This window comes from Talpa europaea (genome assembly GCF_964194135.1).
Source record: "Talpa europaea genome assembly, chromosome: 3".
NCBI classification, from domain to species: Eukaryota; Metazoa; Chordata; class Mammalia; order Eulipotyphla; family Talpidae; genus Talpa; species Talpa europaea.
Window position 1 is genome coordinate 150,846,949 of NC_140069.1, and position 27,962 is coordinate 150,874,910.

At 64.8% G+C, this 27,962-nt stretch overlaps 2 protein-coding genes across 2 annotated transcripts in view; one reads left to right on the plus strand and one right to left on the minus strand.

Moving 5' to 3' along the window:
• Positions 1-1,694: 1,694 nt before the first annotated feature.
• Positions 1,695-12,251, plus strand: RNF32 (ring finger protein 32; the record flags this gene model as incomplete). The annotated part of the gene is made up of 8 exons (XM_084230755.1): positions 1,695-1,745; positions 2,247-2,511; positions 3,944-4,086; positions 4,700-4,732; positions 5,198-5,322; positions 5,630-5,738; positions 11,364-11,531; positions 12,024-12,251. 8 exons carry the CDS (start codon positions 1,695-1,697, stop codon positions 12,249-12,251), a joined length of 1,122 nt encoding a protein of 373 aa, XP_084086881.1.
• A 3,987-nt stretch (positions 12,252-16,238) lies between these two features.
• LMBR1 (limb development membrane protein 1) overlaps positions 16,239-27,962 on the minus strand; it is a gene marked incomplete at its 5' end in the record, with an annotated part of 82,372 nt that continues 70,648 nt past the window's right edge. The window contains 3 exons of the mRNA XM_084230877.1: positions 16,239-16,574; positions 18,380-18,541; positions 27,086-27,152. Coding sequence (XP_084087003.1) covers positions 16,489-16,574; positions 18,380-18,541; positions 27,086-27,152 — 315 coding nt within the window. The 3' untranslated portion in view covers positions 16,239-16,488. The remainder of the gene's footprint in view (positions 16,575-18,379; positions 18,542-27,085; positions 27,153-27,962) is intronic.

Consider the following 27,962-nt stretch of genomic DNA (forward strand, 5'->3'; position numbering starts at 1 on the left):
CGCCCACGCCGCGGGGGGCCCGAGGCCTGCGGGGCCACTGTCCGCCGCGCCGGGCCGGGCCGGGCCGGGCCGGGAGACCCCACGGGCGGGCCTGTCCCCCGCGGCCACCGCGAAGTCCCCGCCGGCCCAGCGAGCCGGGGAGCGAGGACAGGGGCCGGCGGGCCGGGGCGGGGCACGCGGGGGACCCGGGCGCCGGGCGGGCCCACCGGAGGCGCCCAGAGGCCGCGGCGCGCGCGAGGCCCCGGGGGGCGCCGGGGGCGCGGCCAGGGCGGGTCCAGCCGGGCCCCACGCGCCGGCCCCACGCGCCGGCCGACCGCCGCGCATGCGCAGACGCGGGGCCCGCGGCGGCAGCGGCGCGCATGCGCAGAGCGCGCCCGCAGGCCGCCGGGGCGGGCGGGGGCGGGGCCGGTGCGTTGCCAGGCAACGGCAAGCTCGGCGGAGCCGCGGCGCGGCGCGGTGGGTGCCCCGTGGCGGGGGGGGGGGGGGGCGGCGCGGGGGGGGGGGCTGCCGCCGAGCCGGGGGCGCGGGGCGCGGCCGGGAGGGGGGCCCGGGGTCCGCGCGGCCGACGCTGGGCCGTTGCCGGGCGGTGGCGTCACCGCGAGTGTCCGGCCCCCGCTGCGGCCCCGAGCGCCCCGCTGACCCCCCCCCGCCCCGCCGCCAGGCCCCCCCAGCCCGCCGTCTGTCCAGCACCAGCCGCACCCGCGGTGTCGGGGCGCCGGGGTCCCGAGCACGCGCCGGCCCGCCCGCCGGGCCCACCGCGCCGCAGGCCTTAGTGCCGGGCGGAGAGTGGCCGCTGCTGCCCGCGGGCCGCCGGGCGCAGGTCGGGGCTCGCGGGGAAAACGCGGTCCGGGGCGGGCGGCGCATCCCGGAGCCGCCGCACCCCGCATCCTGCCGGCGGGGGTCGCCGTCTTCAAAGTAGGAGATTCTGGTAATTTGTTACCATTTCGGCCACCTCGGCCTTCACAGCCGGGACCCGGGGACGGAAAGGACGCGCCACGCGCCTCGGAGGGTCCGGGCGCCCCGCAGCGCACCCCGATGCAGCCCCCGCACCCCGCCGGCTGATGCCTGCAGGCGTGGCCCTCAGGTGTTCGGTGTGAAGCCCGCTCGGGCAATTAGGCCCTGACACTGTCTACCGTCAAAACTGCATTATTCCTCCCATCCCGGCACATCCTGGGCTCGCCCCGGTAACCCGCATCCTTGTCTGAAAGCTCAAAGGTCCATTCCCGGCTGGGGGGGGGGGGGGGTCAGGCCCGGGCAGGCGGCACCAAGGCGGCCGCAGTCCTGGCAGGGCCCTGCCTGACGTGGCCTTGACCCGCTTCCCGGGGAGGGGTACCCTCGTGCGTGTCCAGCCGCCAGCCCGCTCCGCGCCTCCCTCCTCTGCCGGGGCGCCCACCCCGCGCTGGGCGCTCCCACACACCAGGCCGCTCTGTGTGTCCGTGTCCCGAGTTGCCCGGCCACCCCGCGCCCCCTGTGGGCGCTGCCCTGCTGTCCTCGGTGCTACGGGCGTGAGGCTCGTGTCTGCTGCGCCGGACGCTGCCGGTGGTGGCCCCGGCCCTTCCCGCAGCCAGCCTGCGGGGCCCCTGCAGACCAGCAGGGGGGCCCCACCCCTAGCATGAGCCCTGGTCCCCCACCCTGTCCCCACAGCCTCCTTGTGACGGTCTCTGCAGAGTGGAAGGCCGTGAGGGGGTGTGACCATGCCTGGAGCGCGCCTGCCCCTTTCCCGCCGCGGCACGTTGAGAAATGCGGTAGGCGACCCTCTCTCTCACGCGCGAGGTGCCACGCGCCCGGCTCCAGCCCAGCCCCCCGCCCGTATGAAGGCGAGGCTGCAGGCCTCACCCCACCCGGAGCTGCCGGCTGCAGCGCTGAGCTCCACGGTGCTTCTGAGTGTGCCAAGAGTTACGTTTTTACCAAAAAAAGCACGCACCTAAATGCCAGCTTCCCTGTGGAGTCTCAGAAGCGCGGTCTGTCTGGGGCCTGATTCCGTCACGGCGAGCCCATGTGTTCGGGCACGCTCAGCTTTTATGGGTCAGGATGAATTTATTCATGTAATAATGAAGCCTTTAGTAATTAAATGCGAGGCCATTACCATGTTGTTAGAATAAACCGAGAGCCAGGCTTTGCTCTGCCCTCGGGGAAACTTGGGTTTGGCCTCGCAGGCCGCCCAGCCCCGCCGCCGTCCAGGCCCATCGCTCTGGCCTGAGCGGCCCCCGCCTGAGCTCTGTGCCCCTTCTCCCCCTGCCATCCAGGGACACCCGGCGCGACAGGAGAACGTAGCAGTGACGGCAGTTGCTCTCCAAGACCACATCTCACACGGCCTTCAGCTTCGAGACCTGTCGCTCGCAGATCACTCCAAGACAGAGGCACAGAAGAAAGGAAATGGGCCCAGGTCTCTAAAACGAAACGCAAAAGCGGTGGTGGACTCCGGGCTTCAAAAACCCGCCCCGAGTCCCAGAGCGGAGGGTCCAGAGAGGGAGTACGTCCTGGGCCCGCGGCGGCCACCGCTGACCCTAGGTGAGCGCCCCGGCTGCCGCGCGAGGGCCGCGCCTCCCCACGGGCCGAGGCCGCAGGTGTCCGCCGCGGGAGGAACGGCCCTCGCCCCGGGCGGGAGGCAGCGCAGGCGGCGCGCAAGTGAACGGGCGGTGACAGGGGACCTGCCGCGAGCAGGACGCGGCCGTGCAGGCGCTGAAGCAGGTTGCTAGTGCTGGAGAAGCTCTTCCCGCCGGCAGGGTGACCGCAGCGGCGATGGGAAGCCGGAGGCCACCTGGGGGAGGTGGGGCGAGGCCCGCGTGCCGGAAGGAGACCCCCAGCGGGAGCTGAGCGCGGCGGGGCCCAGGCGGAGGGAGGCCCGCGGGCTCTCCAGGCTACTTGCCGCCTTTCCGGTCTGGGACGGGTCTCCCCACCCCCTCCGGACAAGGCCCCCGAGCGCCCCCTGGCCCTGCTGCCCTCCTGTTACCTGTCAGCCCCCGGGACCCAAGCCTCCCCTCTGGCCGCTGTCCCGTCCACGCGCCCGCCTCTGTGGTTTCTGCCCTGGGGATTGAAAGGCGCCTGATAGGCCAAAGATTTTCCTGCCTTTTCTTCGGTGGCTTTTAAAGCTCCGCCTTGGGCATTCAGGGCAGGATGGCCGGGGGCGCAAACCGGAGGGCCGCCCCTACCCTCGCCTCAGCCGGGTCCTGCCTGCCTGGGCTCCCAGCCGGCGCCGCGCGCCACGCGGTTTTAATAAACAAGCTTTTGTGTAACCGGCAGGCACAGATCCCAACCCACCCCCAAATACCTCCAGAACGGCACCTCCCCATACATGAAAACACAGTGAGTGGCCATTACGGGTCCGTCTTTGAGGAGACATTCCTTCTGGAACCTTCTGTCATTCTCCTCCTGGCGGGACGGTGGCCCCTGGCGCAGGTGCAGGGCTGGGAGGCGGCATCTCCTCAGCCCCAGCCTGGCTGACCCCACTGGCTCTTCGGGGTCAGCCCCCCCTTCCTGGGCTCGCTCACCACCTGCCCCCGCCCGGCTGAGGGGTGCTGTCGCTTCCCGAGAAACTGCGGAAACATCCGTGAGCCGCTGGCGCAGCCGGGAGTTCCCAGGGCACCAGCTGGGAGTCTCGAGACTCGCCCACGCGGTCCCGACGCCCGTCCGCGTTCGCGCCCTGCCCCTCCCCCCGCCCCGCGGGCTCAGCCCCCAGGACCTGCTTTTCTCCTCCCCGGGGAGCCCCCGTGGCTCCGGCCGGCTCTGCGCTGCAGCCGTGGCTCCCTGCGTCTCAGGAGAGCTCCGCCGCCGCGCTGGGCTGGGGGTGCCGCTGACTGTCCCCTACCGCCCGCAGGCGGCAGAGCTTTTGGGGTCCGGCTCTCCGGCTCTGGGGGGACGCGTGGGTGTGGTCGGCTGCCCGTGGGGGTCCGGCTCGGTGCGCCGGGGACACCTGTGCTGTCTCCTGCCCATTCCGCCCTAGCGCAGAGGCTGGGCCTGCTGGACGCCCCCCCCTCGCCACTGTCGGCCGCCGAGTGGGATGAGGCCAAGCAGAGGTCGGCGCGGCGCGGGGACTCGCTGCAGCCCTGCCCCGTGTGCCGCGAGGACTTCGAGCTCCGCCCGCAGGTGCCGCCCCACCTCTCCCCGCCCCGGGCCACGCCACGGCCCTGGCCGCGCTGCCCCCCGTGCGGCCGCCCCGCGCGGCCCTCCCCCGGCTGTGTGGCGCCGGCCAAGGCAAGCACTGCTGACGCCTCCAGGGCGGGCGCTCTGAGCAGCAGAAGGTGCCCCCGAACGCGTCCCTCGAGCACCACAACCCGCCCTTGAGGCCGGGCGGGCGCGGGGTCCACAGGGGCCGGCCCGGGCGGCAGGCACAGTGCTCCCAGGGGCCTCAGGCCGTGGCCCCTCACCCGGGCTCCCGCGCCCGCCCGGCCTGGGCCGTCCCTCCGGGCCGAGGGATAAGGTGACCGCGAGGCCCGGGCCGGGCCTCTGTCAGGTCGCCGTGTGGGGGAGCACAGTGCCAGCTGCTCCTCCAGGGGCCGATCGCCCCCGCCCCTTCCCCGCTCCCCCTCCGCCCCTCCCCCCTCCGTCAGCGAGGCTGCGGCGGGTGGACCTCGGCCGGGTGGACCCCGCCCGAGGCCAGGGGCGCCGGGCCCCTCGCCCGCCTCCCCCCGCGGAGGCAGCGCCCAGCACTCGCGGGTGCGAGCCTCGGGCGCCCAGTCTTCCCCGTCTTCCGCGGCAGGTGCTGCTGTCCTGCTCCCACGTGTTCCACCGGGTGAGTCCCCTCGGGGCGCAGCCAGCCCCTGCCCGGCAGGAGTGGACCCGGGGCTGCCCCGCTGCACCAGCTGCTCAGAAACTGTGGGCCTGGAGCCCCCGGCGGCGAGCAGACGGCTGTTGGGGGGGGCGGGGTCTGGGAGGTGCGGGGGCCAAGGGGCGAGGGGGGTCAGGGGGACGGGGGTCCAGGGGGCGGGGGCGGCCGGGGAGCAGGGCGGGCCCGAGGGCGAGGGGCAGCACTGGGCCCGCGACCCCGAGGCCTCTCCCGTCTACATGCCGACGCTTGTGAAAAACACCTCGGGAGCGAGTTTCACTGGGCAGGTGTCAGCACCTGATGAAACCTCGGCAGCCCGTAATCTAGATCCGACGGGTCTCCTAATGGGGGGGGAAGGACGCTGTAATCACCGGCAGCAAGAACGCGGGTGTCGGGGTGGTGCCTCCCGTTCTGAGTGGAGTCTCTCCCCAGGCGTGCCTGCAGGCCGTCGAAAGGTTCACCGGTAAGAAAACGTGTCCTCTCTGCAGAAAGGACCAGTATCAGACCCGTGTCATCCACGACGCGGCCCGGCTCTTCCGGACAAAGTGCGCCTCCAGGTAGGCGAGGCGGGGACCGGACCGGACCAGCCCAGCCCAGCCCAGCCCCAGCCCGGCCTCAGCCCCGGCCCAGCCCGGCCCCAGCCCGCCCCGGCCCCGGCCCCAGCCCAGCCCCAGCCCGGCCCCAGCCCAGCCCAGCCCAGCCCAGCCCCAGCCTGGCCCCGGCCCCGGCCCCGGCCCCGGCCCCGGCCCCGGCCCCGGCCCCGGCCCCGGCCCCAGCCCAGCCCCAGCCCAGCCCCAGCCCAGCCCAGCCCCAGCCCAGCCCCAGCCCCAGCCCAGCCCCCCCTAGCCGGCCTCCACCCCCCAGGATCCAGGCCCACTGGCGTGGGCACGTGGTCAGAAAGTGGTACCAGAACCTGCGGCGCGTGGTCCCCCCTACAGACGCCGGGCTCAGGAGGAAGTTCTTTGAGGCCAAGGTGGGGACACCCGCATCCCGCAGGGGCCGCGCGGGGTTGCTTCTCCTCCTCTCTGGTCAAATGATAAAATCTGTGACATTCCACTACTGTTAAGCTCAAAGCCGCGCTGGCCGTGGCGGGCCGGCCCAGACTGACTCCAGCGAGAGGACGGAACCCCGCGGGGCGCCCCCGCCCCCTCGGGGCTGGCGGCGGCCGGTTTCTTGCAGCGCTGCGCTGTGGGCTCTCGGGGTTCCTACTGGGGGGACCCCAAGCCAGTGCGCCGACACCTTCGTCCTCACCCTGGGCGCCACTCATGCTCTCCCGCTAGCCCTGAGAGATGGGGGTCACGCGGCCTGAAGGCGCCCCACCCCTGCCGGCGCTCGCCCCCTCCTGCGCGCGGCTCAGGCCCGGTCCGGGACACACCACCGCTGCCCGGCTCCGCTGGCCAGCCCCCCACCCGGGCGCTCCCCTGCCCCTCGCCGCCCCCTGGCCCAGCCTGCAGCCGCCCTCTTCACAGCCCAGGACTGGAGAGAAGGCGGGGGCTTGGGCCCGGCAGGAGGGTGCCCCTTCCTGACCCGGGCCGGCTGCTCGCACACGGCCCTCCGTCCGCGGGAAGAAATCAGGCGCCGCGGGAGACCTGGCCGCGGGACGGTGGCCCAGGCCTGGAGGGGAGGTGGCCCGTTACGGCTGCGTGACCAGATGGCTGTGAGCAGTCCAGGGGACCCCCGTGCAGGAACTGGGGGTCCCAGGAAACGGAACCCCAGCAGGAGGGGCTGGAGCGGCACAGCGGCCCCCAAGGGCGGGATGCGGCCCGCGGCTCCTGCTGGGTGGGTCCCGGTCAGTCGGGAGGCGCAGAGTGACTGGCCACACGACGCAGAGCCAGGCCAGCTCCCCGGCCACAGAGATGCGCTCGAGCAGCTCCGGGGGTGCCGGTCCGAGGGAGAGGACGGAGACGCCCGTTGAGGGGAGGGACAGGGCCGGCCACGTGGCCAGCAGAGACCTGAGCCAGACGCTGTGGCGGGAGGCCGAGGTGCGAGGACGTCGCGATGAAAGTGGTTCCCCAGGAGGACGTAACAAAATGAGCTCCAAACGCGCAAAGGACCGAAGACCTCAGGCCACGGAACCGCGAGAAGCCGGCCCCCGAGCAGTCCCGGTGTGGACGTGGCCGCCGCAGCCGCACGGCCCCCACAGGAGGGCGAGCAGCTCGGGGGCAGAGGCCCCGAGTGAGCGTTTTTCAAAGGGCAACACGGTGGCCGGGCCCGGGAGGGGAGCGCCCCGTGTGCTGTCGGCCCTGTGACACGGGCCCAAGGCTGCCCCCTGCTGGGTGTCCCCCCTGGGCACAGCACAGTCCTCGGGGGCCGGCGGGCGAGGGACGGTGTGGGGTATGCGGTGACGGGATGGCCCCCGGGCAGCAGGCGGCCCCACCGAGAAGACGGACACCACAGCCGCTCCGCGGGGCCCCGCAAGGCACAGGACAGAGCCAGAGCACCGGGGCCACCTGCCAGGTGGACAGTCTGCCCTGTGGCCACTCAGCTCGAGGTGGCCGATTCCGTGGGCCAGGGAGACCGGCCACCTGCCCTGGTCCTGCCTGGGACGATGGCCCGGCCCTGCCCACTGGGGTGCCCGGGGCTGCCACTCTCCTGGTGCTTGTAGAAGCCGCGGCCGTGGAAGGGGGGCCTCTGCCTCCAGTCCCCGCGGCCAGTCCCAGCGGTGAGGCCGGAAAGCACCGGCCTGGCCCGCCCGTCCCCCAGCACCTCTGCAGTGACCACGACGGAGTTTTATTCTTTTCACCAGGAAACAAACTTCCATGTTTTGGTAAAAAAAAAAAAAAAAGAAAAAAGAAAAAGAAAGAAAAAGGAAAAAAAAAGCTTGAACTGGTTGTGTCAAGTGAAGACCATGTTGTCTAGCACAAGCTCGTCGGTACAGCGAAGCGTCACCCCGAGCAGTGCACAGACTCGGCTGCCTCAGCGCCAACTGGCCCGGCCCGGCCGGTCGCGCGGGCTCCGGGCCAGCTGAGCTCGGCCCACGCGGAGGAAACGCCCAGGCCGAGGTGACAGTGGCTTCAGAAGGTCCCTCCGTGGCCGGCGGAGAGCACCCTGGTTCCCAGGTGGTTCCGGAAGGTTCTGGTGCCTGTGCAGCACGACGCCTGGCCGCTCCACCTCTGCCACCGCCCACCCCCAGCCCCCCACGGGCGCGTGGGACTCGGGCCAGGACATGTGAAGAGGATGCGGGAAACGAGAGGTTCACAGGGCAGCGTGCGCAGTAAGAAGCCATGGCATGTGGGGCGCAGCACCCTCACGGGGGGCCCGGCCCGAGTGAGGATACCCCCCGCCGCCCCCCGCAATGCTAAATTAGCGCAAATCACTTCATCTTTGGTCTGCACGGCCTGAAACTGCAGGTTACGGGGGAAGCGGCTGCGGGTCACAGCCTGAGGCCGGGGCCCAACAGCTCTCCCCGCGTGGCCCCAGCGCGGCGGCCGAGGGCACCTGCGGAAGTGCCCGAGAGGAAGGCGTGGCTCTACGGTCACTGCCAACCCTCGGGACATTCCGCTTCCAAGCAGGAGCTGAGACGCCAGCAGGAGGCCACACAGGGCCACTCGCCAGCAGCGTGAGCAGGCCCAGGCCGGGGAGGCCTTCGCGCTGGAGGCGTCTGGCGTCCGAGGCCCACTTTGCCGGCCGGCGGACAGGGGGTTCCGCAGGAAGTGGCCTTGGGGACATAAGCCCGGAGGGAGGAAGGGGCCAGGAGGCCGGGTCAGGGGGGGTTTGCGGGCCTGCGGCCGGGCCCCAACACTCCGGGCGGTGAGCTCGGGCCACTGCCTCGGGCACGAGTGTCCTGCAGGGCCCGCGGGGGGTGGCGCAGCCTGCCCGTTCCTCTCCCGCCTCTGTGGGTCAGCACAGGCCCCCGGGCAAGCCCCAGAGCACAGCGGCGGGTCCCCGGGGAGCTGAGTGCGGTGGGACGCGGGAGGATGAGTCTGTCCTGGTGGGCCGCTCCCTCCTGCCGGCACCAGATGAGAGCCCGCACCCCTGGGGTGGGCCCGCCCGTGTGGACAGAGGGGCCTTTGATGCTTATCTGCGCGCCCAGCCTCCCGCAGACTGGAGGTCGGGCCTTTTATGGCTGCAGTTAAGACTCTGCAGATGCCTCATGTTATCCCCACCCGCCCCAAGCCCGCGGTTGTTTAAAAAGTGAGGTTAGCAATTTGTCAGATGTGGGGCGAACCCTGGGGCCACCTGCCCCGGCCCAGCAGGAGGGGCTCCTGCCCTCCCACTTCCATCTCGCCAAATAGCCATCGCAGAGTTTGCTCACCCGGCCCCTGGCCCCTTTATCGCGGGGAGACGCAAACACCGGGTGCTGACTCAGAGGGGCTCGGCGGGCCGGGGGCAGGAGGCCAGTAAACGCTTATCAGCGGATTCACTGATAGGCCGTAAATTCCAGGTCTTTCATTTTGCTTTGGAGAGCGGCCGTAAGTCAACATATTAGGAAGTGATTTGCTGACAAGGAGGCGTCGGCAGGGCCTGGGCAGGGCTCACCTGCGCCTTTGTTAGCCAGGGCCCGCATGCCGCCGCGCGTCTCTCGTGAGTGACCAGCACTTGCTTCACCTGACAAGAGCCTGCGCTCCTGGCCACTGCACTGACCAAGAAGCTGAGATATGAGGCTTTAAAAGGAAAAATATCCGAAGACGCTCATTCTTTGTAAAGTGGAAACTCGCGTGGCTTGTGTCTGTTTCCCTGGCATGAACACTGAGCATCCGCTGGAAAGCTGGAACCGACCCCCACCGGTGCCCGCCCGCCGCCGGCCTTCCCGTCACCAAGGGCGTCTGCCGCGCGGTGGGGAGCAGAGGCGCGGGGCATTCGGGAAAGATCTGAGAGGCGCGGCCGCTTGAGCGCGGGGGTGCGGCTGTGGCACTCTCGCCCCGAAGGCAAGGTGCAGCACTTGCAGGGAAAATGCAAAACCCCTCGCTGGCCGTTCACTCCACCCAGACACGGCAGATGTCCCATGTGCGCCGGATCAGTTAAACAAAACGCCGTTAGAATTAATTTCACGTTTTTAACGCCTTACGTGGCTCCCGGAGACTCTAAGGTTAGAGAGGAGGCTGGCGTCCCACTTCGCTGGGGCAGTCCCAATCCAGAGTCACGCCTAAGACTTATGTTCTGGAAAGTTCTGAAAACAAGTATACCAGAAGTTTTTTCTAAGAATATCATCACACGCCTCTTTGAGAAGTTTAGGGAGAGAAGCCAGATGCAGTCCTGTCCCCAGAGCCCTTTGACAAAGGCCCCCTGCCGCCCCCTGCAAGCCCCTCTCTGTCCTCCCGGGCCCCTCACAGTGAGCCCCCGCTCCCCACTGAGAGCCCACATCCCACAACTTGGCCGAGATCCATGAGACCGCGTCCTTCCCAGCCCACAGGAGACCGACGTTGGGGTCCGTGATTCCACGTCACTGACCTTCGAGGATGTCTGCTCCTCTGTTTGTTCCTGAGAAATCATGCAGGACTTGCGAGGACCAGGCAATCCCTTTAAAACCTGTACAGCTGTAACCAAATCACACCAAAAACAATAACCATGTGAATTTAAAAACCCACTAAGGCTCAAGACGTTAAATTTCTAACAAATAATGCAGGACATCTAGGACTCCGCCTTTTTAAGATCGGCCGGTGGTATGCTGATGGCAAGGCACGCGGAGGGTGGCGAGCCCTCATTCGGGGAATAAAATTGGCAGAGATCAGGGAGAGTCACCATAGGCAGCATCTCCAAGTTAGAGCTTGTGGCCAAGCTGAGCCGGGAGGTGACGGCCTGCGGGGCTGGGCTGGGCACCCTGCAGGCAGCCGGGGGGCGCCCGTGAGCCTGTGACGTGTGCATTATGCGGGCATGTTCCAGTTTGCTGAACAGATCTCAGCAGATCCACCCTGCCAGGCTCCGTGGTAGCACGGGCTGCACTCAGGGGCTCGTGCTGGCAATTGCGCTTGCTGCCAAGAGGAGGCAGTGGCATGTCTTGCCGCAGCCCAGCTCACTCCCGAGAGCCGGAGCCGTCGTGTGTCAGAACGGATCACTTCACAACGAGCTTGGGGCTGTATTCAAGGGCAGCACTTCTGAAGCAGGCTTTTCAAAAGCGTCAGCTACGGGTAATACGCCGCCTCCCTGTCCAGCCAGCAGTGAGCCCTGACCGCGCCCCATGAGCTGGAGGCATCAGATGCATAAAAGGTTTTCATTTCCCGCTGTCCTGAGGCCACAGGGCTTTCAGGCCCCGGTGCTGGAGCTGAGAACAGTGAGCCGCTGGCTTACAAGAAGGCGACCGTCTTGTCTCGGGCTCTTTCTGACGGTCCCGCGCAGCCATGTGGGGAGATGCTGGTGAGGGCCGCGAGCCAGCTCCAGGCCCGAGGCCCGGCCAGGCCCGGGCAGCCATGGTGCTGCGCAGGGGCCTCGTCCTCGCCTGCCACCCAAGCGACCCTGCGGCTCACTGGCAAACCCCGTGCCTTCTCGCTCACCTTCCGCTGTCAACGGGCTTCCGGCTAACAGCGCCCGCGGCCAGGCAGGCGTTCCAGTCGCCTCTCTGGTCGGCCCCAGTCACCGCGCGCGTTGGTCTCTCCGCGTTAGCAAAGGCAGAGGCGGGCGGACAGGCAGGTGCAGCCCCTCACCGAGCCCCGCCCCCAAGTTCGCAGAGATCAGCGGGCGCCTGCTGCGCTCCTACCACACCGACGTGGACGCCCTCTTCTCGGAGATCGACCGCTGCCTGGCCCTCAACCGCAGCGTCCTGCAGCAGCTGGAGGACAGGTGCGGCCGCGAGCTCACCGAGCAGGACTGGGAGCAGATCCAGATGCAGGTGGGCAGCAGGGGCAGGCGCAGGCAGGAGGGGGGGCAGTCGAGGGACCCGGTTCCAGGCCAGCCCTGCCCCGTGTCCGCACCAGCGCCGAAACCCCGTCTCAGGCCTTGGGTGCCCGCCAGGGCCCTTCAGTCTGAGACCCTGGTTGGGCGAGGCCGTCTGTGAGTGACGGAAGCCCCTCGGGGGCGAGACGCCTGCGGCCCCCTGCTGGAGGGAGGCATCTGTAGTGGCCTGGGGAGAAAGGGTGATTCAACACCCGACAGAGGTTAGACTTAGGAAATCACAGAAACAGGGACATTCCGAAGTTCAGCTCCCTGGAACGTCTGAAAGTCCCCGCCTCGCTGTCCGGTGAGCTGGCACATGGCACCGGTACCGCCCGCCCAGAAGCCGCTGTCCTGGACCCGGGGAACGGGCGCTGGCAGGGACGTCCCGGGCCCCCCAGCATCCTCGCGTGCAGGAGACCCGGCCCCCCGACACACCCCCGTGTTGCAGGCTCTGCAACGGGACAGCTCCGAGTGCCCCATCTGCCTCACGCCGCTGGAGGTGCCCGGCACAGGGGGCCCGGCGCCCCGCCGCGAGACCGTGCTCCTGTCCTGCTCCCACCTGTTCCACCACGCCTGCCTCCTGGCTCTGGAGGAGCTGGCCCCGGGCGACGCGCTGCCCTTCCACGCCTGCCCCCTTTGCCGCTCCTGCTATCAGAAGAAAGTCCTCGAGTGCTGAGGCCACGGTCAGGAGAGACGTCGCAGTCGGGGGCGCGGGGGGCTCGGCTGGTGTGTTGGGGTGAAATACTCTGTCCCCGGGGAAGGGAGCTCGAGCACTTGTGCATAAGAAAACGAATCCTGTTCTAAAGCCGACGCCCCACCTGTGTTTGATTCCAAAGAGGAAATTCCAAATGCGTTTAATCCACCGGAAAAGGTGAGGGGAGGGATGCGTCGCGGGGTCTGTGACCGGCGAGCAGAGCCCCGGGGCGGGGCGCGCGTGTGAGAGTGTGCGTGCACACGAAGGGGGGGCCCGGGTGGGGGAGGGGCGCCCACCTGCCCCACCTGCCACCCAGGCCAGGCCAGGCCGGTGGACACCGTGGCCGCAGCCAGTCTCCCCGGATGGGCCGCAGCTGCTGCCTCTCCCCAGGCCCCCGGGATGCTGGGGCGGCCGCGCTCTTGCTGCTGGCCAGACCGGTCCTGCTCCCGCACTCGGAAGGCGAAACCTCAAAGTAGAGCATTCCGTCGCGTTCAACCTCAGAAGACGCAGGGCGGTGCTGTCACGCAAGGAGAGCCCCGAACGGCTCTGGCCAGGGCTCCCATTCCTGGGGGCCCGGGGCCCAGGAGCCAAGCACCCCGGCGCTGGCAGAGATGGGCCTGGACCCCAGAGGTGGCGCACCCCCAGCCCCAGCCCTCTGCTGCCACGGGGCTCCCACGGGGCTCGGCTCCCTGCCTCACCGGTCGGTTGGGAGGCGCCCACAGGCCACAGCCAGTTACGCGAGGACACATCACCTGGCCAGGGGGCGTGGGCCACGGGTGGCTGAGCGCAGGGGAGGCTGGCTGGGGGAGCCCCGGGGCCAGGCTGGCATGCGTGAGAGCAGGACACCCCCACACACATTGCCTTCCTCTGGTCTCAGAGTGGGGCCTGCCCGGCCAGCCGCTGACCGAGCGCCGGGAGCCACGCTGGCACCACACGAGCCCCTGGGCAGCGGCATCTCTGACTTAGCGGCTGCCCCAAGCGTGGACCTGGGACGGGCACTGCCGTGGGGGCAATCATGGCTGAGGCCCCGCCCATGGGGTGTGCCCACGCCACATGGACGGTGCTGGGCTTAATGCGGGACACCCGTGTCCACAGCGGCCTGAAGAGCTGCTGGGAGGCCTCCCAGCCGACCCGCCCTCGCTCAGCGGACGGGCTCACGGGGAAGCAGCTGGACCAAGCCAGACACCCGTCACCAAGGGGCCACCGAGGGGTGGGGGAGATGGCTCACAGCCACACGAAGGCCTTTCAGGGCGGCGCTGGCCGCCCTCGCCCCGGGGAAGGTTGCACGAGGTCCTGAGGCGCCTCGGCTTGTCACCGCAGTCACATGGGGCTCCACTCACACCACATTTAACACCGACGTTTAGGAACTAGATTCGGTCAAAAATTCAAAGGGCTGATTCGAGTCCGCAGAGAAGCCGCCACGACTGGCCACCTTCCGGGAAGGGGAGGCGGCTCTGCGCTTGCAGGCACGCTGCGGAGGGCGGCGACGGCCTGGGGGATCCCGGCTGGCACTGCCCACCAACGCCCTGATCCAAGGCCCGCAACGAGCCACACAGTCAGAATCGCCTCTCTGGGCCAGGCCCCACCCTCACTCCGCCCCGCCCCTGCCCTGCCCGCACCCCTGGGCCGGGTCTGCCAAGGAAACACCGCCAGGACCGGGAAGTGGACCAAGCTAGATACTCGGGGAAGTGATCAAGGGCAGGAGCCCAGGAGGCCGGGTCAGGCCCTTGTCCCCGGGGCCCCGCGAGCCACCGCTCCACGCTGGGGCTGCCCCTGCAGAGCAGGCCTGATGGTGCTGCCTCCTGCACAAGAAGAGGCACTGCCCGCCGGCCGCACCGTCCAGTCGCACCGTCCAGCCACATGACCCGGGCCCACGGGCTTGGGGCACTGGTGGGCGCCGCAGGAGACCCTGCTGCTGGAGCACGACAGCAGGGCCCTGCAGAGTCCCCCGGGGAGCTGCCCCGCCCCGCGCTCCGCAGCCCCCCAGGCAGCCTGGCGGGGAGCGCTCCCCCAACCCCGCCCGGCCGCTCCCCAGGCCCTCGCACAGCGTCCCCGCGGCCAGTCCTGGCAGCGCCCTCGGACCCGCCACACTCACCCCAGGTCGGCCTCGCATGGGTGGGCTGTGGCAGAGCATGTTGCTTGAAAAGTGTCCAGAAACAGTCTGCACCGCCCCGGATCCCCAAGTCCGTTTTCCGAACTGCAGTTCCGCACCCGCTGGCGCGTCAGGAGGGGCTCCGGTCTGCGTCCGGCACTTGACCAGTCACACAGCCAGCCAAGTGCCCGTGCCACACACCACGGAAGCTGGCAGTGCCCATGGGTACGTGCAGAGAAGCGCGTGGGGTCTGTGTGTGTGTGTGTGGTATAGGGGGTGTGTGTGGAATGTGTGTGTATAGGTGTGCTGTGTGGTGTGTGTGTAGGTGTGGGGGGGGTGCCCGGTGGCAGGTGTGGGGGTGTGTGTGCACTGTGTGGGTGTGGGTGTGTGGTGTGTGCCGAGTTGGGCGTGTGGGCTGTCTGGTGGCAGGTGTGGGTGTGTGCTGTGTGGGGGGCGTCCAGTGTCAGGTGTGGGTGTGTGTGCCCATTACCATATGAGGTGCTCTCTGAAGCGCTCCGGTTGGGCAGCGCTCGTGCGACAAGGTGACAGCCACTGGGGCACCCACTCTGGGGAGCTCTGGATTCGAGGTGCCACAGCCGGTGCTGCTCTGCTCTGTGGAGGGACTTGGAAGTCAAACCAAACTTAACAGCTCAGAGCATTTGTGGAGAAAACACGCGGCCGTCCACACCTGCTCCCGGGGCAGGCGAGGGGAGCCAGGGCCTCTCGCGGGGCAGGAAACCCCAGCCCAGTCCGGTCTCCCTGGCCCACACTGCCAAGGGGAGGACCCCCACCCCCGGCCCCCTCCAGCCCCGACGGCACAGGGGACGCCAGGAGCGCACGCGAGCACTTGTGAACCAAACATGCCATCACTTGTTATGAAACTTTATTTTCTAGGACATGTAAAAAGTCACGCGGAGGCGCCCACGGAACGTCCGAGGACACAGTAAACAACGCCGACACGGCGCGGAGCGGAGTCCCCGCGGCCAAGCGTCCTGCGGCCAAGCGTCCCGCGGCGACCTCGCCACACAGTCAGGTGCTGCCGGCGACCAGGCGCAGACCCCAGGACAGCCGGCCCCGCTGCCGGCACCCGCGGCCCGGCGCCCGGCCAGGGGGACCCGCGGGGCCGTCCTCGCCACCGCCCCAGCCCGCCGCACGTTTCCATGGAAACCGGGTCTACAGCAGGTCTACTTGGATCTAGACTGTTCGTAAAGCCAAATATTAAATCTAAGAAATGACAATCCGTAAAAATCATTATAAATGTTATAATCTGCAAATTTAGAATTTTAAAAGTATTTAAATATTGCAGAACCAACTCGTGCTGGGAACCGGCGAGGGCCCGGGCCTGTGCGGGGCGCGATGCCCGGAGGGCACGGCGGTGGCCTCAGCTTGGAGAGGCGCGTCTCGCGGGAGCCCCTGCGCGCTGGGAACGCGCCACCGGCACGGCCGCCAGAGGGCGGGCTTCCCGCTGGGGGCCGACACCCCGCAGCAGCCCCCGTGCCCAGGCGCAGGAGACACCGCCCAGCACAAGGAGGCCCGCGCGTCCGCAGCACTGGTCAGGGCGCAGGGGCTCCTTCACCCGCAGCCCAGGACCGGCCCTGGAGGCGCGCTCTTCGGGCAGGGGCTGCAGCTGTGCCCAGGCGCTCCCGCAGCGCAGCGGCCACGCGGCTCCCTCCCGGTGCGCCTCTGCAGACCGCGGACACGCCTCGGCTGTTCTGATGTGGGCGCCGCATGGAGACCTTCTGAATTTCGGGTACACGGGTGCACCTCACAGACTCTCCCCACCTGCGGGCCGGCGGCGTGCCTGCAGCAGGGCGGCTGGGGTGGGGCGCGGTCCTGGCCTTCACGGGACGCCGGGCGCATGGAGCCAGAGGCCCTGGCGCGAGGCTTGCAGGCCGGAGCGAGCGGGCCACGGTCACGCTTTCCCCGGCAGCGGAGCTCGGGGCGGGCCGCACGGAGTCCACTGGGGCGGGCCTGATGCAGGCGCTGGGCTCTGATGCCGCCCCGGCTCAGGCCGGCCTCGGTCCGCGGGCACCTCCGCCCGTCACCAGGCCGGGCGTGTCCTCTCCACACGGTCATGTCCCCTCCACACCGGCACGGCCGCCAGGGGCGCGGGAGAAGGCCCACGTCTCAGAGCGCCTTCTGGTGCCCGTTGGCCGATGGCTTGGCGGAGTCCGGCTCCCGGGGGGCGCTGGACAGGCGCAGCTTGCGGAGCCCTGCGGGAGAACCGGCGTGAGAGAGCGGCTGACCTGGGCTCCGCGGGAGACTCGGCCTTTGCGCCCACATGACGGCGCCCCAGGGAGACACCAAAACACTGAGCTACGACCAAAACAAGCAACGGGAGGGGCCTCGGAAAAAGCAAAAAATGGCAAAACCAACATAAATATTTCCCGACTCAAAACTACTTACCTGAGAAAAACCATCACTGCCCTGTGGGGGGCCATGAGGCCCCTGCACAGAGGGGACGCTGGGGGCAAACCCGCACAGCACACTGCGCCCACAGGCGGGGTGTCCGGCACGACTTTCATGGGGCAGGCTTTCGCAACACGCAGAAAACCGACTTGGGTGGGGTCACCTGTCCCCCAAAATGCCCACGGCTCCGAGCTGGTGTCAGCCCCGAGTTCGCACAGCCCCAGGCTGTGAACTGTCCACGCTCATCTCAGTGACAGCGAAGACCCAACGCATGACAGGAGGGTGGGAAGGAACCCCCCCAACACAGGAGGGTGGGACCCCACCCCCCAGCCTGCACCGAGGCCCTGGTGGAGCCACAAGAGATGCAGACCCAACCCCTGGTGGCCAGGGCAAAGTCCGGGGAGAGGAGCTCCGCTTCCTCAGGAACTGGGTGTGCAGGCCACACCCCCCAGTCCCCCCCGCCCTCCAATGAGGGACCCCCCCATGCCCCAGGCTACCCTGGAGGAGCCGGTTGGAGCACCCTGAGTCCTGGGCTGTGCCAGGCGCCTACAGTGCAGACTCTGGCTGTCAGGGCCGCGCAGAGTGACGGGCACTGGAGACAGCTCGTCCGCGTGGACATAGTCCGGTCCCTGTGCAGCCCTCGGGTCTGCGACGGCCCAGGTAACCGGCCCCTGAGGGAGCTGCCCTGGGACGTCCGGAGACCCACCAGGAGACCCACCCCCCAGGCGGCTCTGACGTTGGCCAAGGGTCCCCCCAACCCTGAGGACCGCAACCCTGCTGCCCCCGTGGCTCTAAACTGGCCTCGGCGCCCGCCACAGTGAGCTGGTGCGTCCAGGGAAGGTGCGGCCACCCGCAGCCCCCAGCCCCCACCCCTGCCTGGTAGGGAAGGCCTGGCCTGGGCTCTACCCCCGACAGACACCAGGCCGCCTCTTGGGCAGCCAGGAAGCACCTGGAATAGGAAAGGCGTCCAGAGGAGGCCATCCGGACCAGGGGCCCAGCGTCAGGACATGCCCCTCGACTGCTGCGAAATCACCCCCCACAAGGCCCAGAGGTTATGGGGCAGCTCGCACCGCCCGGGCAGTCCTCAGCCACACATCTCTAAGTCCTCCTAGACGCAGCCCTCAGTGCCCAAACCCGGCCAACGGACCAGAGCCCGGGGCCCCTGGCCCGCCAAGGCCGCTGCACGCAACCACCCAGGTCATCAGCGGGTGACTGGAGGGATACTTGCAAAGTCCACGCCTCAAGCAGCTGACCAAAAACAGGGTCAGGATGCATAGCTACGCAGTGACAGTGGGTGCCCAGCCCAGCACCCCACATGCACTGCCCCCTGCCCCACCGGGGGGGCCCACGAAGCCGCTGCGCTGGCCCTGCTGTCCTGGGGAGGCTGAGGAAGCACCGGCGCAGGACCATGGCCCCCAAGGAGGGGCTGGGCCTGACCCCCCCAGAGCTGAGCCGCCACATTCGGGAAAATGAACAGGTGAAGAGTTAAAGTCATTCAAATACCAACACGTCCACAGCCAGAGAGGGCATCCCAGCCCCCCGGGCTCCTGGCCTGGAGAGCGCCCAGCACCCCAGTACTCCGGCCTACAGAGTACCCGGCACCCCATACCTAGGGCTTTGAGGAGCTCTTCCCGCACCGCGGAGGTGAACTTGCGGACCAGGCACAGCGTCGTCACAATCGCGAACAGCAAGTTGTAGGACAGGACAATATAGAAATTTCCCAGCCAGTTAAACCTTCCAAAGTCTCCAAGCAGATCAAATCTCGTGATTCCTGTGAAAAACAAATAAACCACCCTTAACACAAGCAGCCACAGATGCTGGCGCAGGCGCAGCACCGCGCATGAGGCGGCCGGGCAGGGCCGGAAGAGAAGGGGGTGGCATGAGAGCACGCGGGGACCAGGCACCTGCTTCCTCCGCCCTCCCTCCAGGCCTCGCCGGGCTCTCCTCCGCCCCTGGCGCACGCGGGCCTCCTTTCCCCTCAGAATGAAAGTTCCGTGAGGCCGGGCCCGGCCTCCCAGCCCCGCGCGTCCCAGCCAGAGCAGCGCCTGCGCCCCACACCCCTCAGAGGCGGGCAAGGGAGGAGGCCTTTCCAGAAAGAAACATCCTCTGGCCTCTGAGGACACCCTACGCACAGTGAAACGCCATTGTGGAAACAAAAGAGCTCAGTCTATCTGACGGGCGCTGGCCAGACCAGGGTGGGGGTTCTAACCAGTACTCAGCCAGAGGGGCCACCCCTGCACGCGGGGGCCGGGGGCGGGGGGCTCTGCGGCCCGAGACGGTGGCCCCGCACGGAGCGAGGGGCACACTCGAGGGGAGTTAGGCGCAGCAGGGCAGGCGCTCGACCTGCTGTGGGCCCAGACCAGCAGGACACCGGCCACCTCTACGCACCTGGTCCTGGCCTCAGGTCACCTCACGGATGGCACTGGACAAAATGTGAGGCTGTGCAGGGATTTCCAAAGACACTGGTGCTTCAATGCAATGCTTTAAACCTCTTAACTGGCTAAAAGATGGCGCCGGCCAACGCCGCAGGCACGTCGGTCCTGTGAGCTCTGAGAAGACTGCACGTGAGACGCCTCCACCCTCAGCCTCAGCGTCTCCGCTGCGAGGCTCGCGCTGAGCACAACTAAACTGCGCTTTTAGATAAAAGTGCCAACTTGAGAAGAACCAGCACTCCGCGTTCCAGCTTGCTGCCACCGGCCGCACGCGTGTGCAACACGCTGACCTGCACTGCCGTGGGAAGGAACGAGCATTAAGGCAGCAAATTTTAAAGTAACTAAAACAAGAAGAAGATCCCATCGTCAAAAGTTATGTCGCTGTCCCGGGACATCTCGACACGCCTGTTCCACCCAGAGGCTGGTCTCCAGAGGGCGCTGCGGAAAGCAGGCCGGGGGCTCAGCCGCACCGGGGTCGCCTCCGCCGGTGAGCCCATGCCCACCAGGGCCCCCGAGCCAGCTGAAGGCAGCGCGGCGTCCTCAGACAGCAGCTCCCACACTCGGGCCTGCCGGCGCGGACCAGCAAGGACCTCCCCAGGAGCCAGAGCGGGCACTGCAGCGCAGAGGGCCGGCCCCAGGAAGCCTGATGCACAGAAGGGCCCGTGAAAGTCACTCAAAAATAAGACGGTAAATCGTGCGCGCGGACATTTCGCACCAATGGCTGAACGAACAGCCGAGGCTTCAGCGTCAGGTGCCGCAAAGGACACGGCGCCTCGCTGCAAAAGACGAGCCTGTAAAGGAAACGTTCTCTGATGCAACCCTGGGACCCGCGCCGTCCCCGCAGGCCTTCACGGCGCTGCTGTACACTATTACCCTGGCCGCGTCTCAGATTCCTTCTCTAAACCAGCCTTTTGAATTAGATTTACCGAAGACGGCGTCAAAATGTGACTTCAAGAGTATGAAGTAACGCAATCTACAATCACTCGTAAGCATCACTAGCTTCAGAACTAAGGTCGCCCGCAGGCTCACACTGCCGCTGGCACCCCTCGCTCGGAGCAAAGTCGTCCCAAGGCCGAGGAGTGCCAGGCTGCGTGTGGGAGGGGGTGGCATTCCCACAAAGACCTTAGCCCCTGACAATCTTACTGTGCAAGCAGATTTTCATGAAATCCACCAGTTAGAAATATGTTTTGTCAAACCACCTGTACCCACATCCCATCTGCCGCCCTGGGATACAGGTGGTTTGCAGAGAAAAAAACTAAAAACTAAAAAAAGAGACAAAAATACACACACACACACACACGTACACATGTAAACACACACATGCATATACCTACATGTGATGGAGTATTATTTGGCCACTAAAAATACGCTTTGGTTAGGACAGAGTAAAAAGAGACTCAATTTCCTTCATATGTGAATCAACCCCCAAGACAGACAACATGGACAAACCAGGGTTTCGAGAGCCTGGGCATCCAGCAGTGGAGGTCAGTGATGGGGGCGGGGACACGGGCAAGCGGACCTCCTGTCTGCCTCAGCTCCCCGCCCAGAGGGCCCCCAGGAGGGGGAGAGGGCAGGTCAGTGCTGACACCTCGCAGAGACCTGAGGCCCAGGACAGCACTGCGGCCAGAGCACTGCAGAGCTGGAGGACAGCACCCACCCCCAATTCACGGAGGGAAGGGGGCGCGGCAAGAACCTTCAAACGGTCATACCTATGTTCTTGGTGGTTCCGAGACTGCAGGCAAGACTGAGCTTGTGGAGACGCAGAAGACAGCAGCAGGCCTAAACTGACTTTCCACAGAAGAAAATTGTAATGAAAGACAAGAAAACACAATGGATGGGATTGATGACAAATCAAACACGATGACAGAAGAGATTAATCGATTAGAAGACAGAGCAATAGAAACTATTCAACATGACACACAGAAAGCAAAAAAAGACAAAAATGAACAGAGCACTGGTGCACTGTGGATTAATTTTAAATAGCTGATATGCTCATGATGCGCCTTCCCGGCAGAGAAGAATGAGACGAGAAAAATATCTGTAGAAAAAAGGCTGAATAGCTTCCAAATTTGACGAAAACTACGTTCTATAGATCACAGAGCTTGATGAACTCAATGAACAAGAAACCTGAGAAAAACTATACCAAAGCACATCATAAACTGTTTGAAATTAGTGATGGGGTGAAAAAAAAAATTTTTTTTTCAGGGTGAAAAATCTTAACAGCCAAATTTAAAAAGGGGCAAAAAAAAAAAGACATCACAAAAGATTTCTTGTCAGAAGCTATGCAAAGGCAGCTGACATGAAATATACTGTAAAGCAACAGTTGGTCAAACAATACGGTCCTGGCAGCACTAGACCCGTGGATCCACGGGGCGAAGTCCAGAATAAACCCAGCCGTGCACCAACACTCAGCATGGCGAGGAGCCACAACCACCCGCGACAGGAGGAGCGAGCGGAGCGGCTCTTGAACAACAGGGCTGGGAAAACGAGACACGCGGTGAAAGAAGGGCGCTGGCCACTCTCCAGCCCCAAGCACAGGAGCGGCTGACGGGGCGCCGACCGCCAGCCCACGAAGAGGCCGCGTGGAGCAGCCGCGCTGGGCCCTTCAGCCAAGAAAGTGGGACGGATTCGAGCGCCGCGACCCCAGCGGGTGCTGGGCCAGCCGGATCCAGCCGCTTCTGTGTCTGAGTTTCACTGGGAGCATCCTGCGCAGCCGTCACACCCCCAGCGCAGCGGCGCTGTGGGGGCCCGGGCAGCGGGGCCCCTTGTCCGTGGAGCAGCACGGGACACCGAGCACCCAGCTCCCTCTCGCCGCAGCGCTGCAGCCCAGCCGCTCCCCGAGGAGCGCACGCGGGCAGAGGGCGGGAGCCGGGGGCTGGACGGGGCCCCAGGAGAGGCCCGAGGCGGGGGCGTGTGCACGGCCGGGCTGCGGGGGCCGGCACGCGGGGGCACAGGGCCCTCTGTCCCCACCCAACCCGCCCGAGCCGCGGGCAGGTGCGGCTGACAGACACGGCGCCATCCGAGGCCCAGCCTCGGGACTCGTGAGCAGGGGGTCAGGCCACTCGGCCAGAAGAGGACTCGGCGGCGCCGGCTGACCTGGGCCCCGCGGCGGGGGCTCGCCCTGGCCCGGAGGGAAGCGCGGGAGCAGGGCTGCGGGCGGGCAGGGGGGAGGCCGCTGAGCGCTGGGAGCACCTGCCCGCGTCCACACAGCGCGAGCCTACGGCCCCGGCTGAGGCGGCTGCAGATGGCCGAGCGTGGGCTGCGCAGAAGCCAGCCCCGGGGAGGAGCACAACAGCCGCCCAGGAGCAGCCCCGCATCCCTGGGGAGCAGGCCGGGAGGCCCTGTCCCGCTGCCCCAGAGGGGTCTCCAGGACGGCGCCCCAGGCTGGACTCCCCAGGAACCGACGAGCCCAGGGCCTGGCTCCGGCCCTCGAGGGGAGCCGCCTGCCTAGAACCCTGGCACACGAGGCAGATAACCTGCGGCTCCGGCTCTGGTGAGGACGCGCCGACACCATCACCCTTCGCTGGGGGGCAGGTGAGGGAAGGGTGGGCTCAGAAACGCCCACGAGACCGGGCCCCCCTGTGTGGGCAGAAGGCCGAGCCCCGGCCTCTGGTCCGGCCAGCAGGGCAGGGAGTGTGCCGGTCCAAAGGGACACTGCAGGGAGGAGGGGCGGAGAGCGGGGAGGGAGAGGGTCTCTCTCTTACACACACTCGCGCGTGTGCACGCTCGCACACACAGGGGTGGGGGTGCAGTGAGCGCCACGGCCCGCGCACAGCTGGGCCCTCTCTTCTCAGCTCAGGTGGGTGGTGGGCCGAGGTCTGGAGCCGGGGACGAGAGTGGGGCGCTGGGGGGGCAGCAAAGGGACAGCTAAGGAACAGCCGGAGGAGAAGGGACGGGGTGGCGGCCGGAAAGGCAGATGGGGAGAGCCAGAGGGGCCCGGACCGCACACGCTGGCCCCGTGGGCGAGACACATCTGGGGACGGGTAACCAGGCCACACGCCGGCGGCGAGGCAGGCCCGCAGGGAAGTGGCTCTGGGCCTTCCACTTTAAGGGCGGGGCGAGTGCCAACCAAGGCCTCGAAGGAAAGTGGGGACACCTCTCCTGCAGGCACCGCGTGCAGGCACCTGGCGGGCCCGGGGCGCTCCCCCACTCTGCCCAGGGGCTGGGACTGAGGCGGGGGGGGGGCACACAGGACTCCAATCTTCAACCTCGCTGCAAGGAGGAATCCTCCGTGTGCGTGCACATGACAGAGCCAGCCAGCCAGCCCCCGGCCTCCAGGGCAGCGACTCCGAGCTGACGGCCCAGGCTGAGACGCTCCGTTTACAAGCACACCTTAGGGCTCCTCCCAGCTACGGGTGCTGCCTGGAATTATTGTCATTGAAAATGTTTATAACAAACTACAACTCAAGACATTTGAAAGTGTGTCCCCTTTCTCAGGAGAGGCTGCGTGTCCAAAACCGGGCGTCAGAGGAACACGAGGGCAGCCCGGACCTTGGGGACCGGTGTGGGGGGGTTGGAGGTACATCTCGTGGTTTGGGGGGCAGCCTGGGACTCAGAGAGCCAGCTCAGGGTCTAGGAGGCGGGGGGTGCAGCCTGGAAGCTCGGGGGGCACTAGCTGCTCTCTGAACTCTTCCAGACATTTGACCCAGAACACTTGTCTTTATTATTAAAAATCCTCACCAGACACAACGAATGTATTATTCGGAACATCTGTAATCAAAGCTAATTAGAAGACTCGTCTGTGACTTTCTGCAACATGAGTGAATACAATTAAGTCACAAATTATTTGCTGAGAAATTTACAGGACGGGCTTTGGAATTACCTTCACACCCAAGCCGCCATTAGGAGCACAGACGAGGGTTCGCGCCGCGTTCTGCGCTCGCCTCTCTGAGCATCGTTTGTTCCTGGCTCGTACCGCGAGCCGGAGAGGGGGCGCCCGGGGTGACTCGGTCGTGCCCCTGTGTGACACCCCAGGAAGACCTCTCCAAGAGGACCGGTTTTCAAACGGGTCCCCTCATCGGGGCCAAAGACAGAGTCCACTTTGTCCCCGTGACGCGGGGGCAGGGGCCGAGGGGAGACGGGAAGCGGGGGTGCAGAAGGCAGACTCGGGCGGGTGGGAAAGCGCGCGTGTGTTTGTTTTAAGGTCACACCGCCCGTGTACCTTGCATAATTTAAAAGTTACAAAAAGAACTTCAGGATGAAAAAAGTAACTGTTATTATCCAAAGCCCATCCTGTAAAAAGTAATTATTAAAATAATTTTAAAACAGAAATGAATAAAGATATTGCAGTCTATCGGTTGCAATGGAGAAGAAATTTCCCATTAGTTAAAGATTTCAAATAATGAATAATGCAAAAATGTTAATTTCTCCATCATTCCTTGATTAAGCATAATAAAGCAAGGGCACAAAATCTGTTTTCACAAAACCCATCACTACAGCGAAACCATTTTCCCGGTGCAAGTCCAGCACCCACGGACAGCTCACCGGGCTGGTCCCGTCTTACTTGCAGGCCGTCAGCCCCAGAGTCTATGAACTAAACGGGAAGCAGGGACCCCAAATCCCCCCACACTGGGCTCCCTCAAAGCGCTATCTCAGCAACCACACCGCAGAGCCCCGCAGCCATGCTCCTCGCCCTGCACTGCCCGGGGGTCCTGGGACCCCGGGGGCCAGCACAGGGGCTCCCCACTGCCCACAGGACTGTCTCGACACCAACCCATCTAATCTGAAAGTACGGAATGTTCCTCACAGCCTGGCTCTGCGGCACGGGAGGGATGATGAAATCTACAGCGCGAGCACTGCCCAGGGGGGACAAACTTCTCCATAGTCAGATCTAAGAACCAATTTCAAGTGCGATCTTTAATAAACATGTCACGTCCCGCCAGGCGCGAGGTGAGGGTGGTGACCCCTGTGACACATCAAACGCAGATGGCAAATCAAAGAGAGAAAGACCGCATAGAACACCTTGGTTTTCCAAGCACAGCGCCCGGACCGTCTTCCCCAGGACTCCGCGCTCCTCCACTCACAAGGTCTCAGTAGTCGCCGAGAACGGGCAACGCGAGAGCAAGACGCGCACACGCAGGGTCCTGCCTGGGCCCTCGGGCCGTGGTCTGGCTGGACCCGGGGACGCCGGCGGAGTCACGGGGCAAACGAGGCCACGCCGAGGACGGGTGTCCGGAGAGCGCGGCGAGGAGGCGGGAAAACTCTCCCGGCGAGGAATTTGCTTGGAAATGCGTCCTCTATTCTAGTCCCGCAGGCTTTTCAGCGAGCGGATCAAAACCCTGTTGCGCGCCAGGAGCGTCCACCGCCGCGCTCTACGCCTCGTCTTCTTAAAATCAAAGACTCAATTCCGAAGGGTTAATAGAGGAATCACAAAGTAACTCCGTTTGCATTTCCCATAATACTAAACAGAGCTTTCTCCTTTAGTCTAGAAATTTGCTTTTTTAATGCCGTGGAAGCCTCCATGAATCTGTTTAGCGTATTTGCCCCTTTTCATCTATTCAGTGCCACCGGGCATGACATGCGAGGCAGACGTGCGGGCCCCCAGCGCGCCCCATGACTCACCGTACCCTAATGCACTCCGCTAATCCTGTTTGGACAGCTGGGCCAGGCATTTGTCAGCTGCATTTTAATTGTTCCATCTTTCTTTTTCTTCTTTTTATTTATCTCTATGGCAAACTACTCAGGAATTTAATTTGTTGATCTTCAAAAAGTAAATTTTGACATTAACTTGTTTTTCTTTGTATTAAAACTATACTCAGCATGTCATTTTCTTCCATAAAACCTGTATCTATTACCATGAAGATGAATCTTAAATAACAGCACAGAGAGCTTTGCAAATGATAAAATGGCCGGGTGGCCGCAAAGCACAGAATTATTACTTGGACTGTCGTAATACTAAGGACAACATTTAGCTACAAATCAGGTCACGGAAGTGCCTGTTTTGGCGTTTTCAAGATTAGCTCACAAGCAGATGTGGGGACAATGGCGAGCCCTGGGGGCCAGCACAAAGGGAGGCCAGGGAGGCCAGGGAGCCCCGGGCGGGGCCACGCCTTGCAGATGCACACTGAGAGCTCACCTGTGACTGGGCCTAGCCAGTCTTTGTCCCTCTGAGACAGCGACAAAGCCCGGCCTGCCCCGCCCCGCCTGCGCCCTGTAGCCCAGCCCTGAGCGAGCCATGGGGCAACGCAAGGCCAGTGAGGCCGTGCCCGTGAGCTGCGGGCCCGTTCTGGAGTTTTCCATCACTTATGAGTGCTCCTCAGTCAAAACCCGAGTCTGGAGCCACAAGCAGCCCTGCCTACTGGGAGTTTCTGCCTGAGGGAAGCTCCAGCCAGGACCTCAGGTGCTGTCTGGGGAGGCGTGTGAAAGGCCGGAGGCTGGTGGACCTTGAGTTCTGAGCAAACATCTCCGCAAACTGGCCCAGGAAACAATACCAAGGACAAGCGAGTAAAACCCGAACCCTAGAGGTGGCCTTGAAACCTCCTCATTCCATGGACACAAAGTGGCTTAACAGAAGTTTTATGCACTTTCAAGTTTTTAAACCACACAATGAATGACATGTTTTAAAAACATTTCCTATAAGGAAAATTCACTTAATATTTTCTAGACATTAGCATTTTTTTAGAAACCAGTTTCCTCACCCGAAGACTCAAAAGCTTAATTTGTCAGTGGAAAAAAACCCCCTGGTTCAAAAAGGAGTGTTGTTAAGTGTGCAGCCAGCAAGCAGTCCTTACTTGGTGACAGCACTTGCTTTGGACGAGTCCCACATTAGCCGGCATAGAAATAAAGGGATCAGATATTTCAGAGGCTGATGATTTAGAATTGAGAAGCTGAAAAGGCATCCTGGACGAGCACCGGCCTCACCGGGCCTTCCCGCGGACACTCACCCAGCGTTCTGGACATCACGGGCAGCGCCGAGCTCAGGACCAGGATGGACACGCAGTTCCCGATGATCTGCCGGAAGAGACGGCAAGGGGCGCCGGTCGTCAGCAGGGAGCTGGGCCAGACTGGGCGTGGGGACCCCGGGACACCCAGGGTGCTTGCTACCTTCGGAGCAGCACCCCCCAGTTCAGAACTCACGGTCTCCAACTGCCTGACATCGCTGTTAACTTTTGGACAGTACTTGACTCCCCCGACCCCAGGTGCGCTCCCCGTAGTTCTCCCACCACAATTTGGAATTTATAGCGAATAAAAAACGTTTTCTACAAACACATAAAGTTCTATCTGTAAGGCCTAGGGGACATCTGCAGTGCCTGGCGCAAATATAAAGCTATCAAACGCCAAACATAAAGGCTAAATATAAATATAAATGCTATCAGACAATGCACTGAACAGAGTTGATTGAGGTTACAAATTTCAAAAAGGTTTGTAGAAGGTAAAAAATAGTAAGTGTAATATTTCTGGCTATATTTGAAAAGCTTAAGTCCCTTCCATAATATCAACTTCTCGTAATTGTCATTAAAATAAGATTTAACAGGGCCTCCCCAGTGGCGCAGGCAGTTGAGCGCCGCGCTGTGAAGCTGTCCGCAGCCTCTGCAGCGTGGGTTCGATGCTGGCGGGCTGGCGAGAATCCCACATGGTGCGCAGACCTCTCCTGCCTCGCCCGCTGCTCCCCTCAGCAGTGTATTTTAGTCAGTCTGCCTGTTCTGCTCCCCACTCTGTCTCTGGTGAGTCCTCTCACCCTCCCACGCATCTGGCCTGTACCCCGGTTCTTGTATAAATAAATATTTAAAAAATAATAATAAAATAAGATTTAATAACAAA